This window comes from Cibotium barometz, chromosome 20 (genome assembly GCF_041138505.1).
Source record: "Cibotium barometz isolate CiBa-2024 chromosome 20, ASM4113850v1, whole genome shotgun sequence".
Taxonomy (NCBI): Eukaryota; Viridiplantae; Streptophyta; class Polypodiopsida; order Cyatheales; family Cibotiaceae; genus Cibotium; species Cibotium barometz.
In genome coordinates this window covers 46,224,745-46,243,784 of record NC_141065.1, presented here as the reverse complement: position 1 = coordinate 46,243,784, position 19,040 = coordinate 46,224,745, and the positions used below count along the sequence as shown (strand labels likewise).

At 45.0% G+C, this 19,040-nt stretch overlaps 1 protein-coding gene across 1 annotated transcript in view; it reads left to right on the top strand.

Moving 5' to 3' along the window:
* Positions 1-17,118, top strand: part of LOC147627937 (transmembrane 9 superfamily member 1-like) — a 33,875-nt gene extending 16,757 nt beyond the window's left edge. Inside the window, exons 9-13 of the mRNA XM_086814910.1 lie at positions 15,384-15,478; positions 15,591-15,721; positions 15,848-16,090; positions 16,276-16,549; positions 16,664-17,118. Coding sequence (XP_086671036.1) covers positions 15,384-15,478; positions 15,591-15,721; positions 15,848-16,090; positions 16,276-16,549; positions 16,664-16,731 — 811 coding nt within the window. The 3' untranslated portion in view covers positions 16,732-17,118. The remainder of the gene's footprint in view (positions 1-15,383; positions 15,479-15,590; positions 15,722-15,847; positions 16,091-16,275; positions 16,550-16,663) is intronic.
* Positions 17,119-19,040: the final 1,922 nt, after the last annotated feature.

The following is a 19,040-nucleotide window of genomic DNA, read 5'->3' as shown; positions in this document are numbered from 1 at the left end:
CATCTACATACAAGATGACTATGAGAATATCGGCATCGGTTTTCTTCACATACAATGTGCTTTCAGCTGGACTATTCTCATAACCTTGGCTGGTTAGATGAGTATGTATCTTATCATACCAAGCTCTTGGAGCTTGCTTTAACCCATACAATGCTTTGTGTAACTTGCATACTTTATGTTCCTCACCAGGAACTACAAAACCAATGGGCTGATTTACATATACTTCCTCCTGTAAATCCCCATTTAAGAATGCAGTTTTGATGTCCAATTGATGCACTATCCATCCTTTATGAGCAGCCAATGCAATCACTGATCTTATTGTGGTCATTCTCGAAGTAGGAGCAAAAGTCTCTTCATAATCTATTCCCTTTTTTTGGGAGTAGCCTTTAGCCACAAGTCTTGCTTTGTACTTGTCAATAGTACCATCAGACTTTCTTTTGACTTTGTACACCCACTTTGTTCCAATGACATGCTTGCCTTTAGGCAATACCACAAGATTCCATGTATTGTTCTTCATGATAGAAGAAATTTCAGCTTGCATGCAACCAATGCTCATTCTCATGTGCTTCTTCATAAGAAGAAGGCTCTTCTGAATCAAAGAGACCACCCATTGCTAATGCAGACTCCCCACGATGTATATTCAAAGCATGGCTGGAACTAGCCCTTGTTCTACCTGTGAGTGGAGCTGCAAGTTTGCTTTCTTGCCAAGTTTTCAGCAACCATCTTGGCACTGACTTGGCTGTGTCTATGGTTGTTTGCTCTTCCTCCCTGACAAGATCTTCCACTTCTTCCATGGAAGGGGGCTGAATGGCTGGCTGTTCCACATGTTCTACATGAGGATTTTCTTGTGTTGGGGCTGGCTGATTTGAATCCCCCCTAATTGCAATGGGTAAAAGTCCATCAAACATGTCCTGTATGCCTGTATCATTGCTTTTATACAAGCTGTACATGGGCTGTTCTGAATTTTCAGCAAATACCACATCTCTACTGACAAAAATCCTTCATGTAGTTGGATTATAAAGACGGTATCCTTTGCTCTCATTGCTGTAGCCCACAAAATGCATTTAATTGCTTTGTCGTCTAGCTTTGTTCGGAGTTGTTCTGGCACATGTGCATATGCCAAACACCCAAATGTACGCATATAATCCACTGTTGGCTTTCGGCTATACCAAGCCTCAAATGGTGTTATGGTTTTCAAAGCTTTTGTTGGACACCTGTTCAACACATGAGTTGTACACATTATAGCTTCCATCCAAAATTTGTGAGGCAACTTTTGTGCTTTCACCATGCATCTTGCCATCTCCATGAGAGATCTATTTTTCCTTTCAGCTACACCATTCTGCTGCAGTGTATAAGGCACAGTACATTGGTGTTTGATGCCCTTTTGAAGCATATAATCCATGAATGCATTTGACATGTATTCTCCACCTCTATCTGAGCGGAGTGTTTGGACTTTACATCCACACATATTTTCAGCCATTGCTACAAAGTGTCGAAAGCATGTAAACACATCTGCTTTCGCTTTCAAGGGGTAAGCCCAAGCAAACCTGGAGTAGTCATCAATGAATGTGACGAAGTAAAGATGCCCCCCTATGGATGGTGTCCGCATTGGACCACATACATCACTTTGTATGAGCTGTAATTTACTTTCAGCTCTAATAGCTCCATCTTTGGGGAATGGTTTTTGTTGCATCTTTCCCAAAATACACCCCTCACATACATGTCTTGGTGGAGACTTAAGAGGCGGCATATTATCAACCATATGATGCTTCTGCAAAAGCATCAAACTCCGAAAATTTACATTTCCAAAACGAGCATGCCATAGCTCTGCATCATGCATAGCAGGAGTGTGGGCGGCCACTGTATTTGCATCATAAGTAAGCTTGTCATAGCTGTCCAGCTTATACAAGCCTTTGTATCGTGTTCCAGAAGTGTGAGGATTATGTTGTTAATCCTGCATATTGTGTACTAATTACTACTTAAGTAATTAACTTAGAACAGGAACCTTCAGGAGAACACTTGAGACAAGATTGAATTGACTTGTTGTTCTTAAACTGAGTACAATAGGTCTCTTATATAGGAGATGAAGAGACACATTTGAAGAGGCATGTCCTTTGACGAAAGGACACGACCTTAGACGAAAGGGTACAACTTTTAGGCTAAGGGATGTGTCTAGTCGATATGTAGAGGCACAACCATTCATTAAGGGATACAACCATTCGTCGAAGAGATGTGGCTATTCGGTGAAGAGGTACATCCTTTGACGAAGAGTCGCAACCAGTCGAGGGTAGGGGTTCCCTTTGGCTGGTTACTCTTTGCATCTGCAACAGTAATCAGCAATGAAGAGAGAATCTGATACATAAACACGTCACAATCGTGACAAGAAGTGACTATTTCATAACCCTTTGATGGGTCTTTTACCAAACACTTCCCATCTTCAAATTCAACCTTTAAACCTTGGTCGTTTATGGCTGAGACGGAGAGCAGATTTTTCTTTATCCCTGGAACATACAATACATTTTTCATACATATATTGGCACCATTGGCTGCAATAAGTATGACATTGCCAATTCCCTTTACTGGATATGTGGTATGATCTGCACATGACACAGTGCGGCCATTTGAAGCATAAACCAAGTGCTGAAATACATCTTTGCATGAAGTGATGTGGCTCGAAGCACCACTATCAAAATACCATGATGCATTCTGTCTGTCAGATGCAATGCAAGACATATCAGTGTCTGAAGCACTTGATGTGCCACTAGTGCATGTGACCAAAAAAGTGTACTCTTCTTGGATTACATTAGCTGATTGTTGTGCTTTGTCATCAGAAGAGTCTGCTTGCCTGCTTCTTTCCTTTTCTCTTTTGCAATCCGCTTCCTACATTCACTGATGTAGTGTCCAAGCTTATGGCAGTAGTGACATTTGCCCTTCTTTTTGGGCTTGTTTGCATCCCCTTTGTCAGACTTTTCACCACCAGAAGAGGGCTGTCCATGACCAGCCTTGCTAGACTGTTGTCCCCCATGCTTAAAGCTCTTTGCTTTACCCTTATCCTTGGCTGTAAATGCCTTGTCTCCACCACGGTTGCTCGATAAGTTTGCTCTTGTTTGCTCTTCTTGCAAGAGTAAACCCACGAGCTCTTCAAAAGTGACGGGATCACCACCTCCTCTCATTGAGAGGTTGAGAGAGGTGTGAAAGCCCAAGTAGGAAGGCGGTAAAGAATGAAGAGTGTTGGTGATCGTGTGTCTGTCTGGGATAACCTCATCAATGTTGAGCAATTGTTCCTGCAAATCTTTCACTTAGGTGAGATGATCTGCCATGGAGTCACCCTCATCCATAGAAAGAAGATCCAATTGCCTCTTCAAGTAGGCAACTCTTGCCTCGTTGCGTACCTGATACATTGCTTCCAATGTGTCCCATGCAAGCTTCGATGTCTTGCAAGAAATGTGCGGAATAATAGTCCTTTTCACTGAAAGGGCTATCAATGACATGGCCTGTGCATCTCTAGAGTCCCATCTCTTCTGCTCTTGTGTGGGAGGAGGTTCTACATCAGGAGTGCTTTGAGCACCTCCCCTTTGAGGCGTGGCGTGTGTCATCACCACACACGATGCCCCAAAGCCCTTTGGCTACCAGCAAATTACGGATCATGAAACTCCAAAGGGAGTAGTTAGATCCATCCAACTTGTCCTCCTGGGTGAGCACACCAAATACATTTGTAGCATTCTGTGCCATGTCAACAAAATATACCTGCAAGCAAACCAAGCACCAATGTGTATTGCCAGGCAATCAAATGTCCTGTGCAAATGTATGCCTGCAAACCAAAGCAAGTGTAAACCTGCACCAAATTGTCCAATTACACACTATGTGTATACATACGCGACAAATCACAGCTGTAATGCCCAATTACATGCTCCAATCTGAAAATCCCCAATTTTTATGCACTCCAATCGCTTCAATGTGCATCTAATCGGCCAATTTTCACAAAAGCCCCAAATTTCTGCAAATGAAAGAGGTTCAATTTGTTGATTTTGACCTCAATTTTGAAAACCCCCAAATTGCAAGCAAAGCAACATGCCCAATTTTTTTTTTAATTTGTCTTGAAGTTGAGAAATCCCCCAAAGAGCCTGAACCCTTTACCACATGCACTGTAGTGTCTGCAAAATCTGCATATTTTCACCACATGCACTGTAGTGTCTGCAAAATTTGTAGGTGGCCTGCACTGAAATGGCTGCAGAATTTGTATTTGTGTTTGAATAAAAATGTGTACTAAGAATACCTTGTAGTTGCAGAGTGTAGATGGTGATAGGCGGGGAGCACACAGGCGAATAAAGCTGACGGGCCAGCAGCCTGGCCAAGGCATGCAGAGGGTGAGGATGGGCATTGGAGGGAGTCGTTGTAGCTGGGCAGCCGACGAGGAGCGGCGGCGGCGCACAGAGCAGGCCAAGGTGGCGTGTAGAACAGCCGGGCCAGGCGGAGGCGCTCCGAAGTGGCGGCGGCGGGCCCCTGTGCAGCAGCGCGCCGGCCGGGCTGGGCGTCGGTGGCTTGCCGGGCACTAGAAGCGCCGGTGCGGCTGGGCGGTGGCGGCGAGGAGAGGACCGGAACCGGCGAGGCTGGGCGGCGAAAACCAGTGAACGCCCCAGAGTTCAGAAATGGACGGAATTTCGCCGGGTTTGCTGCTGCAGATTCTACACAGGCAGAATTCCAGGGCCAGCTCCCAGCTCTGATACGAATGGTTGGGTGTTGGACTCACACACCCACACACACAAACCTGCACATTAGGGTTAGGTGCAAGATGGAGAAGCTCACAGAGAAATGAGAGAGAGAAAGAGAGCCAAAAGTGTGGTATCAACAAAATGCAAGTCAACCCTTGCATGTGTGCCACATCCATATAATATAGAAGTACAAAATATTATTTGTTAGAGTGTCCTTTCACACTTGATGTCCAAGGGAAAAAACCACATGGGAAAAAGTGCCCTTGGTTAAGCCCTGTTCACACATAGCACTACCATAAGTGAGCATATGCCTACAAAAGGGCCAGAAGAAACAATTCTGAAGCAGTCGTAAGCTGGTGGAAAGAGAGAGAAAAATATTCAGCAGATGCACTGCTGTCCCTCAATCCAATCCTCCTCAAAAACACCAGCTCTGAGAGTATAGAGTATGCTGTCCTGAATTTGCAACACCTGCCTTTGCCCTCCAGAGCTCACACAAGGGGAAGAGAAGAAGAGAGAGAGAGAGAGAGAGAGAGAGAGAGAGAGAGAGAGAGAGAGAGAAGGATTCAGCGTGTACCAACTGCCCTGCACAGTTCTGCACCAGTCGGCGTGCACAGCCTGTCCCTGTCTGCGCCAGTTGACCTGCAGCTGCCTGCGTCAGAAAGCTTGCAGCAGCCTGTACGTGTCCGTACCAGTGTGTACCTACAGTTGCCTGCGTCAGCAAAACTGCAGCAGTTGCCTGTACCTGCCCGTAGCAGTCGCCCTGCAGCCGCCTGTATGATGCGCCGCCAGTAGCAGCCTGTACCTGTAGCACCCGCACCAGCCTGTACTAGTCGTCTTGCAGTTGCTGTACTGTTTAGGCGACCTGTACCAGTCCCTCTCCACGCAGCCAACCAACTTGTTCTCTCCACGCAGCGAGCCAACCAGACTTTTCCAAAAAGCAAGAGAGAGAGATGGAGAGGGAGGTGTGTACTCTAAAAGTGGAGTAGCCCCCCCTCCATAATTGTCCTAGTGGCCCTTTAGAGTTTTTAAAGCTTTCTAAGGGCCACCCAAGGTTATAAACCTTACAAGGTTTAATCCCTTGGTCCCCCTTCACACTTGGGGTTGTCCACACTTGTTACCTTTTTGTCTGGACACCCAAGTATGAATCTTTAAAAATTTATCTTGCTCACTGACCACCATGCCCACACTAGTGCTGTTCCAATTTCACAGGGTCATGACAGTGTAGTTGGGATTTCTGGAGGGGGCTATGTGCCGGATGGGATTCCCCAAGGAGTGGGTTGGAGGTGTTTTTGGGCTCTATTCGGCTTTGCACAGCTAGGTGCTCATTCGGGGGACTAGAGGTGACATATTTTCGCTCTCTGGCTTGGTCTAACAGGGCTGTCTATTGGCACCTCATCTCTTCTTGTTTGTTGCCGAGTACATGAGCAATTTTCTCTCTGCTTAGGAGATAGGGCTTCAGGGGTTGCGTCTTCCCATCAACGCGCAAGAGAACTTATTGACTCGCATTTTGTGGATGACACATCAACATACTTATCTAGAGATGAGGGGAATCTCCAGTGGTTTGTCTATGCGATAGAGGTCTTTTGTTGTGCATTCGGGGCACAGATGAACTGGCACAAATCGTGTGGATTCTGGGTTGGCACATCGCCCGCCTTGATTTGGAGACCAATTGAGCCTTTTCAGTGGATCCGGAGTGGCACTCTAGTCTATTATCTTGGATGCCAAGTTGGTATCGATATTTTCTTGGAGCAGTAGTTAGCCCATCTTCTTTTGAGTACTCGGAAGAAGTTGCTATACTGGACTTCAGCTAGGCTTTTCTTAGTTGCTCGGGTTGTAGTGGTTAACTAGGTTCTTCTCGCCACTATGTGGTATATCACCCCTTGTTGGGCCTTTTCCTGGGCTTCCATTGGTCAAGTTCAACAGTTGATCCGCAACTTTCTTTGGGTTGGTAGTGATGGGCAGCTTGCCAGGGCCAAGGTGGGGAGATGCTCATTTAGCCTGGACTCAGGGGGCCCCTGGGCATCATTGACCCCTCTATCTAGAGCTGTGTCAAGTTGATAGTTCGTGGACTTCTTCTAGGTGGCGAGCCGAGGAAGGACTTCCTCCTAGCCAGGATCTCTGTCTGCACCCCAGTGTTGGGAGGTCCTTGGCCCTAGAGTGCGAGATTGATTTTCACGGAGATACGGGCTTGTGGCTTTAGTGTTGGTATTCTTATGGACTGCATACCATTGGTGCCAACACCCAGACCTCAGGTCAACAAGGCATGATAAAAGGAGCTCCACCATAGTTGCCAACTCCAAGGACTTCCTCGCAGCTACAAAACCCCCCTTGCACAAAGCAGGGATAAAATAAGGATACAATGGACCCTTTTATAACCCAAAGTATTACAAAATACACAAAGAAAACAAAACACGCATAAAGTTTATTTTTTTAAGATTTTTGGGGACTAGCTCTGTGGTGGCTGCCATCTCCTGCTCCATTGGTTCTTCTTCTTCATTTTCTTCAGCTGCTAGGTGTGCATGATGCTTCTCGTGTTCTTGTTCCATCTTTTTGAAGCATTGAGCTTCCTTGTGCCCAAGTCTTTTGCAGTAATGACACCTAGTCTTGTTGCGCGTTTTGTCCTTGCATTTACTTAGCATGGCTTTGTCAAGATCAATGCTGTTGTCAACTCTGCTCCTTGAGTCTTCTGTCTTCTTCTGTAACAAAAGGGCAGCTGTAACACGGAAATCTTATCAAAACTAGTTCCACCAGAGGTGATTCCACATAAGGCCTTAGCAAGCTGATATGAAATGCATTATGTATTTTCTAGTGATCAGGTAATACCAATCTATAAGCCACTTCATTTATCTTCTGTAAGATCTGGAATGGCCCATAATACCTATTCGAAAGCTTAGGATATCGGCCTTCTTTACCTGGCTACTTCCTTCTCGAACTTAAGTAACACCCAATCACCTTCCTTGAAAATAAGCTCTCGCTTGTGCTTGTCAGTTGCCTTTTTATGCTTAGTTTGAGATCTTTCTATGCTTGTCCGAATCTGTGCAAACGTAGTATCCAAATCTTGGACATACTCATCAATTGCGAAGATCTTATCTTTTGTTCGTAAGATAGGTGGTAGCACCACCTTGCCATAAACTATCTCAAACGAAGCCTTGTTAGTTGAAGAATGCACAGTATTGCTGGATGCAAACTCAACCAAGGGCAAGTATTTCTCCCAATCTGTTTTCTGCTAACATTTGAGCAAATCAAGTATGGCTGAATGTGCGATTTCACTGTGACCATCCGTTTGAGGATGATAAGCTGATGAAAAATTCAGCTTTGTGTCCATGTTATCAAACAATGCTTGCCAAAATAAACGTGTGGTCCGAGGATCTCTATCCTCCACAATAGATTTGGGCGGGCCATGATGTTTGAAAATTTGAGCCAAGAATAGCTTTGCCATGTGCTCTGGCTTGATTGTTTTCCTCATAGGAATAAAATGTGCCTGTTTGCTAAAGTGGTTAGTGATAGTCCAAATAGCATCATTACCATGTATAGATCTCGACAAATCCATAATGAAATCCATGACAATGCTTTCCCATGGTTCTTGTGGAATGGGTAAAGGCTGAAGCAAACCAAGACAAGGGCTACCTTAGAATCCCAACCTTCTTTCATAGATAGACTCCTTACAGCCATATCCAGCGTCATGTATGGCATAAGCTTTGTAGAAAAAGCCAGGCTTTGATACCAATGTAACGGAAGGGCAATTGTAACACGGAAATCTTATTAATCATGAACATTGATCAAACACATGAATATGCCAGAGAAGAGAGAGAAGAAGACAACTCTGCACAGTACACCACACTAGGGGCCAGAAGGTGGGCTGACCCCCCTTTTATGGTTAGATTACCAAAAAGGAGTTTGCTCCATATACAACTTTGCGGGTGGCCAGGGATTCTCCATTGGCTAGCACCTGATTCTTCCAATACAAGATGAAAACAATAACAAAACGTATGCTGAATATGGTGTTCCTTCACAGAACAGGAGAGCTTTCCAGGCTTAGACAAATGTGGGACAACCATGGAGAGCTCACAGCATTCCCACATCAGCCCGGGGCAGCCTTGTAAAGCCATCTCTAACCGTGCCAAGCCCACAGAGCAAATCGTCCAACCTTACGGGGCTGTATCAGCAATCGACTAGCTCTGAGGAGTCTCAGATGGAGTCGGCCAACAAAGGTTTACATGCCAGAACACAACCGGCCAATAGAGAGAAGTCCCCACACAAATCGACCAGCTTTTGCTCCAGAAAGATGAGTCGACCAGCAGCTTTTTCAAGGCATGTTAGCAGTCGACCAACAGAAGGAAGTCTCTGATTCAGTCGACCAGCTCCCACCAGCCACTTGAATGATACAAATCTCGACAGCTAGCAGTAGACAGCTCAAGATCAGGTCTGCCAGCTCCTCCATGCACCGGTAAAGCATGCGATCAAAACACGACTTCTCTCCAGTAATAGAGCTTGTCCCCCAAAAATATCCAACTGTGTGCTTTTTAGGTCCAGGAAGGGGCGCCTACAAGCAATCAGCCCATAAACTGCTTGGTGCCCGTCCTTTGGCCGCCACGTGTATTAAAATAGCCCTGCCTAGTGTGTACAACTTATAAGTTTGTCCAGTGACTTAGAAGTGAGTGTGGCCCTGCATCAATAAATATTAGTATGTGAAATCATAAAGCTGTAAATTGATTTTTCAAGGACACTTACCACCTGTAAAACACATGTAGACCGCCTTTCAGTCCAAAAAAGGTGTACGCATACACGTCCATAGGGTGCCTCATGTCACAGGGGACGGAAGGGACGGACTGTTGGAACGGAGGGACGCCGAGTCGGGACGGTTTAGGAACGGGGACGGCAGAGGAGGGTCGGACGTTCCCCTGGAGGCGTCCCTCACAAGGGACGGCAGTAGGAACGGGGACGGCTGTGGGGGACGGCACTGTGGGGGGACGGCAGGGAGCCATTCTACGCAGTCAGACTGGTTTCTTTTGCCCGTTTCTAGCCGTTTGCGGGGCGATTTCTAGCCGTTTGCCTTGGCGTTTCTAGCCGTTTGGGGAGGCCGTTTGCCTTTGAGGCTTGGGCCTTGGGCCTTGGCTCTTGCCTCTCTCTTGCCTTGAGGTTTGGCCTTTAAGCTTGAGCCTTGGGCCTTGGCCCTTGAGGCTTGACCCTTGCCTCTCTCTCGCCCTTGCCTCTCTCTCTTGCCTATCTAATATCTATATAAGAACAAGGCTACAAGGCTACAAGTTCAAGCAACTCTCTCTCTAGTCTCTCTCCCTCAAGCTTCTTCTAACTTAGTAACTTCCAACTTCCAAGCCTCTCACACAAGGCCCTACTCTCTACTATCTAGACTCTCTCTCTCTCTCTCTCTCTCACCTCTCGCTCAAGCCTCTTGAGTCTTCCAACTTCCAAGCCTCTAGGCCTCTAGGCTCTCTCTCTCTCTCTCTCTCTCTCTCTCTCTCTCTCTCTAGTAGACGTTAAAACTTAATACAGCTTTCTTTCTTTCTTTCTTCTCTCTCTCATTTTCATCTACTTAATTATTAATACAATCAACCGTCAACGCCTTCACTCTTTGATTGGCGTATTTTGTTAATATGACTCAAAAGCTTACCATTTTATGTAAATTTGTGCTCATTTTGATGTACTTCCAAAGTAGAATAAGTGTAGAGTAGAAAAACTAAAAAAAAAAGTATTTTTTGAGTGCCGTTCCTTTCCCCGTCCCCATTCCCTACTTATGGCCATCCCCTGTCCCGTCCCCGTCCCCGTCCCTCGTTCCTTGTGACTATGGGGTGCCTAGAGGCGTCCCTGGTCCCATGGCCAACACAGGTAGTAATCTCAGGCATTGTCTAGGCAAACAAGACAAGTCATCCAAATATAAAATTAAAGTCATGCACACACGTGAGGTTAACTAGATTGGAAGAAACACTCATCTGCTCCGTTGTATCAATCAGGTAAAGTGTCTAGGGATCCAAAATCCTTCCGAAATCATCCCAAAACATAAGTACGGTAATCACTAGGATAGCTAGTCCCGGGAAAACACATCATGTTAGGCCCCACAAGCCATACATGTATTTTCACACCATGTCTAGCTTCACAAGCCATACATGTACTGTCACTCCATGCCAGGCTCCACAAGCCATACATGTACTGTCATGTCAAGCTCCATATGCCACACATGTAAAGTATAAAACATAAGTAATGAGGAATTTTGTGACGTCTTCAATGAGCATTGCTACTATGTCTTAATAAGATGTATCTTTGGCCAACCGGAGAACAGTAAGGATTTGGGAGAATTACCTTTTGTATGCTCTTGAGCACAACAATTTTGTCGTCATCTTCAACAACTCCTCCAAGACTAGAGAGTCGTTAAGTGATAGACCCAATATTGCCCAAGTGTTCACTAAGGTCATCACTTTCATTCATCTTTAAATCAAGAACTTTTGCTTCAAGAATACTTTTGAATTCACAATTTTATTTCCCATAAGCTGTCCATTTTCCCCCATACCTCCATTGCAAACTTTTTGAGATCAAGATGATGTATGAGGTTGTCGACAAGACTAAGCCCAATTAAAGCGGTTGCTCAATTGTTTTGGTCTTCCCAAAGACGAACCTTCTTTGCACCTTCATTGGCTCTGGGCGTCAATTCCTTTGACGATGTTCCACAACCTCTCCCTCATCAGTAGCAATTGCATTTTTGTTTGCCGTGTCGAGAAGCGGTTTCCGTTGAATCTGGTCATGTTATAGGTGGTCCTGCTGAGTGACGAAGTAGGTAGGTCCATCCACTATGCAAAAGTTTTGTTGAGGTGGCAAATTTGCAGGCTCAAGGAGAGACACTAAGCAATGGTGCTGACCGTACAGGGCATAGAGGCGAGCAGAGCGGAGGGCTTGGCAGGTGTGGTGGCAAACGGCGGGTAGGGACATGGTATTACCACCACCCAGTTGGTAGTGGGCGAGAGTGGGGAGTAGATGGGCTCGGCTTGCTAAGGGACCAACGGGAGCACCTCCGCCTAAAAACGTGCTAGAAGGCAGTGTATGCCCAGTAGAGGGGCACCTCCCAGGTCATTGTAGCGGGTTCGAGCCGGGAAGAAGCACGGTACATGACAATGAGTTTGGCTGTCTACAGTGAGCAGAACCCAAAAACTAGCCGTGATGGCTGCAATAGGCCAGCGCACGCACCTAGCTGTGAGTACAGAGGACTGTTGCGAGTATAGTGGACGTAATCATGTTTTTGTGACCTTGAGCATTAGTTGATATAGATAGCAAAGAGTTGAGCGAGTAGCAGCATCAAGAGCCGAGCTATGATACCATATGTTGGTATCCAAAGTGCGTAGATAAGCTATGGTGGGTGGTGGTAGACAACCATGGCATGGAAGGAGAGAGAAAAAGTGTATAGAGAGAGTACGCAAGATTGCATTGATTGATTACCTCCACTCAAGTACATCCTTTTTATAGGCTAGAGGGTAGCCTTATCTTTTGACCATAGTTGCAATGAAACGCGTTTCATTCAGTTTGAATGAAACGAAACGTTTTGTAAACGTTTCATACAAATGAAACACGTTTCATTCATGTCCACCTGGGAATTGTATGATTTAAGCGTTTTTTACCCAGATTCTTTAATTTTAACTTGAAAACATGCTTTAATGTGTAAATGATGCATGTTTAATATTGTTTTGTAGGGAAGGCAACGTATTTTTTACATATTATTAACTTATATATAAATTTTGGGGCCTGTAACCCCCCTGTTTTGTATGAAACGTTTTTGAAACGTCTCGGATTTGAAAGAAACGTTTATGAAACGCGTTTCATGAAACGCCTCGCAACTATGCTTTTGACACATACATATTGGTGGTCACATAAGCACACTCGCACTTTAAGAGGTGGCTCACACACAAGTACACGCATGAGAGCTCCGAAACCCCAACATTTAGCTCCACATTTGAGGATAGATTTGGAGCCAGCCGCCTCCGCGCTTGGGATCACCTTAGGCCGGCTCTTTAGCAGTCCAATCCAGTTGCATCCGGGGAGCGCCTTCGTCAGCCTTTGATATTGCCCCCAGTGGTCATATGTTGGGTGCTTGTCTGCACATCTTGTGGCCCGTGGGGATCTTTTGGGTCCCGCTTGGTCACTTGGAGATTGGTGTCTTTTTGGATAGCTACTTGCGGAGGCGGAGGAGAGGAGCCTTACTGGGATGCAGGGTAGGGGCAGTCTTAGCCTTGACATTGACTCTTCCATCCCCCTGGAGTGGCTGGCCCCGATCCCGGACCCTCCCCGCCTAGGAGAGGAGCCTCACTGGGCCGTAGGATTCAAATGCCCATGCCCGCGAGTGAGGGCGTGCGAGTAACAGCAGGGCACTGGCTGTCTCAGCACCTCCCTCAGTTTCTCTCGGATTTTTGGAAGAGGATGTGGGATAGTTTTCAGCTGTGAAAGATCACTCTCTTTGTGTGGCAGTTGGCACATTGGAGCTTGGTGGTTGGCCCTTGGCTGGCCATCGGAGGTAGGCCTGTAGTCTGTTTGAGGTGTGGCCATCTCTAGGAGTCCCAGCATCATTGCCTTTGGGATTGCTCGAAGGCTCAACAGGTTTGGCAAAGGATTCTCCACATTTCACTACGGATTGGGACCCCTCCCGCAGATTTGGCAGAGGATTCTCCACATTTCACTACGGACCGTGTCCCCTCCCGCAAAGTCACTTAGGGAACAATTGCTTGGGCCCTGATGCCGAGGCCACCATGGCATAGATGGAGGATGGTAGGGGACTTGCCTTGCAGGTCTCTCATCTCCGTATTTCTGCAATACCAATTCCAGCTCCCTCCACTGATCATTGGACTCTTGTTTCTAGCTAGAGATGGGAGATTTGCAGCAGTATTGCTACGTGGCACATTCGGTAGCAAGGCCATCGAGGGCACGCTCACCTTGCCAGCGGAGTCCATCCGGAGCGTTTGGCTTGATATCATTCATACCCTCCGTGGACAATCGGGGAAGCTTCAGGGTAGCTCTGATCGCATGTGGAGGCGCCGCAAGGCCTTCGAGAGGATTTGGCATCATGGTCCTTTTCTCATTGACAGTGGTGGTGAGCTCACTTGGCACTATAGACCACTTGTGTGGTCCCCCCCCCCCCCAAAAAAAAAAAGAAAACAAAACATATATATATATATATTTGTATGAGATATCCTTCTCCTCCCAGAGAGGCCAGCCGGGGGAGAAAAGCTTCCTTCCCCTTTTTAGTTTTCTTGATTCTCGCTCCACCTATGGAGCTGAGTTTGTACTTAGCCATTATGGCTGTTTTGTTCGGTAACTAATAGAAGGATCTCTTTCTTGGGGAAAAAAGACTGTCGCTATGAAATCATGCAAAAATTCCACGCGTTGGATCATACTTGGTACTACGTGCTATTGTCTAAATTCTATGGCTCGTATTGGTGCCGAAACCAGCTATAGCTTTCTATCTATTGGAGTCAACTCTAAGTGAGCTCACTTAGGTAACTCCCGCGGAGATGACATCACCTATGCTACCACAATTGAACAAGACTATGACCTGCTGATCTGTGATGCGACAATGACACTTGAGTAGTGGAGTTGACTCATCTGCTTGTGTGTAGCTTATCTTCAACTTTTTTAGTGGAGTTCCCATTGTGCTGAGCTTCAATCCCCACTTGCGCTTAGCTTTGAGATCCCTACTACCTACGTGGTGGGAGGATCAATTTGGGAAGGCTGAGTAATGACTAAGGCTATAGAAGAAGTGGAGCTTGGATTTAGTGGCTGATGCTTGGGGTACTGTTACATGAGGTGTAGGGGAAGCTTTTAATGATGATTAAGAAGTGCGTTAATTTACTGATTTTGGGAAGAGAGAATGGAAGAGAGAGAAGAATAGGGAGTATGCATAGTACACCGTATTGGGCTCCAATCCCCCTCCGAAGAGAGTATTTATTTGTATCGCTGCAAGAGAATCAGTACAAAAGTAACGGGTTGTTTGCTGTCCAAACTGAGAACTGGCCTGAATTACCATGTCCCCTCAAATGCACATTTGACGGTGACGAGTGTTCCAGGCACCCGATCAGTGGTCTAATAAATGCCTGGGACACATGTACATCATTACAGCTTGCAAGTGGGTTACATCTGACTTGTGCGGGACTTGCACATAGACTCTGACATTGACTGGAGCCTAGACCTAGGTGGTGCCTGGCTACATGTCCTTGGATGAGGGCTCACAAAATGTCCCAAAGTCCACCTTCATCATGATGCCTCGCTAGATGTGAAACATGTGGTGGTGTAATAAGCTTTTGTTGAGAGAGTGTCATTGTAGGTTGCTTCTTGTTGAGTTTCATGTATCCGTAGTACGTACCCTTTGACTGAGTGCTTGGAGTTTGAATCTCTTGCTTTATCAAGATTTTGCCCGACGTAGGTGAAGCCAGAATCTAGAGTGATTTTAATGTACTTGTGGTCTATCTTTACAACAGTTGAGCAATCACCAATAAAGGTGCAGGTAGAGTTGCCACATATAAACACCTTATCGTTGAAGGGCATATTGATAAATAACAGGTGTTTCAGAGTCATCTTAGAAGCTGGTTATTTCTATGCACAAAGCCATTTTGTGAAAGACTTGCACTGATTTGACACCATCTAACACCTCAAGTATTTGTTTTTTTCTTTCCCCCTTAGACGTGGAGCAATCGTGACAGCATTCATTATATGCTATGCATTTACATCCTTCATAGCTGGATATGTGAGTGGAGGTCTTTACTCACGGAATGATGGTAAACGTCTGCCTGTTGGATCTTTTAGTTCTGAGGATATATACAAGATTTGTTAAGGTATTGCAATATAGGTTTATTTGCTAAACAGATGTTTTGTTCTGGTGCTCCACAGGGAAGTATTGGATAAAGTCGATGCTTCTTACAGCCTCACTTTTTCCATTCCTTTGCTTTGGCATCGGTTTCACATTGAATGTAGTAGCAATTTTTTATCGCTCTTTGGCAGCCATTCCATTTGGTACCATGGTGTGCTTTTGCTCTCTTTCTATTACTTTGTACAGGAGTTTTCTCACTTGGCTCATTGATATGTCGTTCATGTGCTTAGCAGGAATCTTATATTTTGTAAATTTAATCAAATTGATTGTATTATAGGTGGTGGTTTTTATCATATGGGCCTTCATCTCGTTCCCTCTGGCGCTATTGGGTACAGTGATTGGTAGGAACTGGAGTGGTGCACCAGACAACCCATGCCGTGTCAAGACGATTCCTCGTCCCATCCCTGACAAGAAGTGGTATTTGACACCATCTATTATTTCGCTGATGGGAGGATTACTGCCATTTGGAAGCATCTTTATCGAGATGTACTTCGTGTTTACATCTTTTTGGAACTACAAGGTAGCAGTTTACGTGTCAAGATTTACCTGCCTATGTGTAATTGCAAAGATATGGAAAGCCAAGTCAAAATTTTAATTATCAAATTAATGTCTTTGGTCACACATACACACACACACACACACACACATGCCTTCGCGTGTGTGTGCACACGCTAACACGATTCTTCCAACCTTTTTGTGCTGCAGGTCTATTATGTCTATGGATTCATGCTCTTGGTGTTCGTAATTCTCATCATTGTGACCATTTGCGTCACCATAGTGGGAACATATTTTCTTCTCAATGCTGAAAACTACCATTGGCAATGGACATCCTTCTTCTCCGCGGCATCAACTTCGATTTATGTTTACCTATACTCGATCTACTATTACTACATGAAGACCAAGATGTCTGGGTTCTTCCAGACGAGTTTTTACTTTGGATACACTCTCATGTTTTGCCTTGGACTTGGAATACTATGTGGTAAGCGAAACTTCAACTCATTAAAGGTGTGTGGCAACTGTCTTTGTACGTGAGGTCTTTTTGAGGCTTACTGCCTTCTTTGCTCTAACCTCCTTTTTGGGGCACTTATTTCAGGTGCTGTCGGCTATTTGGGTTCTTCCATGTTTGTGAGGCGGATCTATAGGAACATTAAATGTGATTGAATGTTGATAGGCTAATCTGGCAATGCTTTAATATTTCATGGCTGTAGAAAGGTTAGGGAAGGGTTGAATTTCGTTGGAATATTAATTGACTATCCAGAATGTCTACACGTAGCAGCAGGGATTGCCATCCACAAATTTTGTTTCAGAGGGGGGGGGGGGGGGGGGGGGGGGGGGGGGGGGATTCTTTAAAAGTACACGACAACTTGATGATGGTTCTGACGTATGAAACCCTTGTTCCGGAATGATAAAGAGCCAACGAATCTTCTCACTTTCGAGGAGCCCTGGCTTTGGGGACGAAGTTGCTGGGGTCAGTTGAATCCTAAAATTTTCTCTGGCTCTGGTTTGACTGGTCTTTTCATGATGAAATGGTATATTTTTGACATGAAATTGACCCCATATTCAAGTTTATTTGCTTCTATGGTTTCCCTCCCCTCTCCTTCCTCCTCTCTCGTTCCAAACGCCAGGCAACCAATTAGTTTCCCAAGAAATTAGTGGGGTACAAAAATGAGGCCAGACTCAATTTTCAAAGCGAGAAAATCCATAGCAGGGCTGGCAAAGAGCAAGGCGATGTGTGTGGCTTATTAAGGAGGGAAAAGGGGTGCCCACGTTAAGCAAGTGGGTGAAGGGTATGGAAAGAAACAATTACCGAAGCAAATTTCGTTAGTACCATGATAAAGACTTGTTTGAGTAGAACATTGACCAATGAAGGTCCTATCCTTGTTAACAAACATACTTCACATTTGGGCAGCCATATTCATATTAATGTGGACAGGTGGGTCCCATGAATTTTGTTACACAACTCAAAGCTCCGTTATTGATGCAGAGCTTGGTGTCCTTCTCTCCAAATATATGATCCATAGCTTGGTGTTGTCCTCTCCAAATATATAATGCATTCTCAATGAGAAATCTATCATAAGGAAACTACGAAGTTGGATAAGGAGATGTGGATCAGGTGGAGTAAAGCACCACAGATTGTAAAAGTAGATCTTTGTGCCAACAAGGCTGGTCATGCTTTAACAACTAAGGTACATAGAAGCCCCCTAGATATGAAGGGAAGAAGGTTCAAGCAACTTTTGATAACCAATTGATGAGTGTCATATAATGCATGGGGATGAGGCAAGGAAAGAAAGCAAGGTGATATCAACATTTTTGAAAGACCGTGTATGAGGCCAAAAAGCTGTTATGTGATCTATGACTAATCTGAATGTCAAGACATGAAAAAAAGTACGACTTGTTGCCAAAAGGATAGGTCACTACACTACATAGATACCCAAAGCATCTTCTAATGGACTCTCATAGACATTCAGCTTATATAAGCCATGGCATAATGTATCAGTAATGACAATGATATCTCCTTTACGGCGATAATGGATGCCTTTGATGGCAAATGAAGCATTGTTGCCACACACGACAGTGCTCTACTTAGGTGCATCTTGTAGAGAGACAAACAACCCTTTCCATGAGGCAATGTGCTTAGAAGCACCATTGTCAAAGTACCAAGCATGTTTGGATTTTGCCATTGACATGCATTCTGTGATTTAAAGGATCATAAGCGTACATGACCACAAATGCCTAATTAGATTGAGCTATGTTTGTTGACTCATCCTTCATAGCTATTGGCGTGCTATTTGTGATTGACATGCTGTTTGCTTCTTTTGCTTTTTTCTTTCAATGCATTTCGATATTCTTCGATGAGGTGTCCTCGGGCTTCCAACAATAGTTGCACCGTTGTTTCTTTTTGTCATCTTCCTTGGTTGAGGCTTAGTTAATGGGCGAAGAAGCCTTTCCCTTAGGCTTGAAGGACACGACCTTATGTGTGGGATGATGTGCCTCTTGCATGATAGGGCATTCAATGCATGTAACGGTGCATTCTTTCCATCCCACTTGGCTTGCTCTTGTAAGGGAGGTGCAGGAGGAACTAAAGTGGACAATGCACTTAACGCATTGGTAGTCTTAGAGAATTCTCTTGAAAGAAGACACTTTTGACCACATAGGGTAGTTGGTGCCATTCAACTTATCCTCTGACACAAGCATGCTAAACAAATTGGTGCTTCTTGCCATTATGCTATCCCAAACAATTGCACACTATTACAAATGTCTACAACAAAGTATGAACAAGAGTGAGGGAAAAAGAGCGAGTAACATTTGGAAGATTTGCTCGGATCTCGATGGACGGTAGTGATAACAGAGAATGGATGGTAATCGCGATTAGATTGCAAGCAAGAATTGAACAATCAAAGTCCAAGAATTGCACAATCGAACTCTATAAATTACACAATCGAACTCTTGGAATTGCACAATTGAAGATC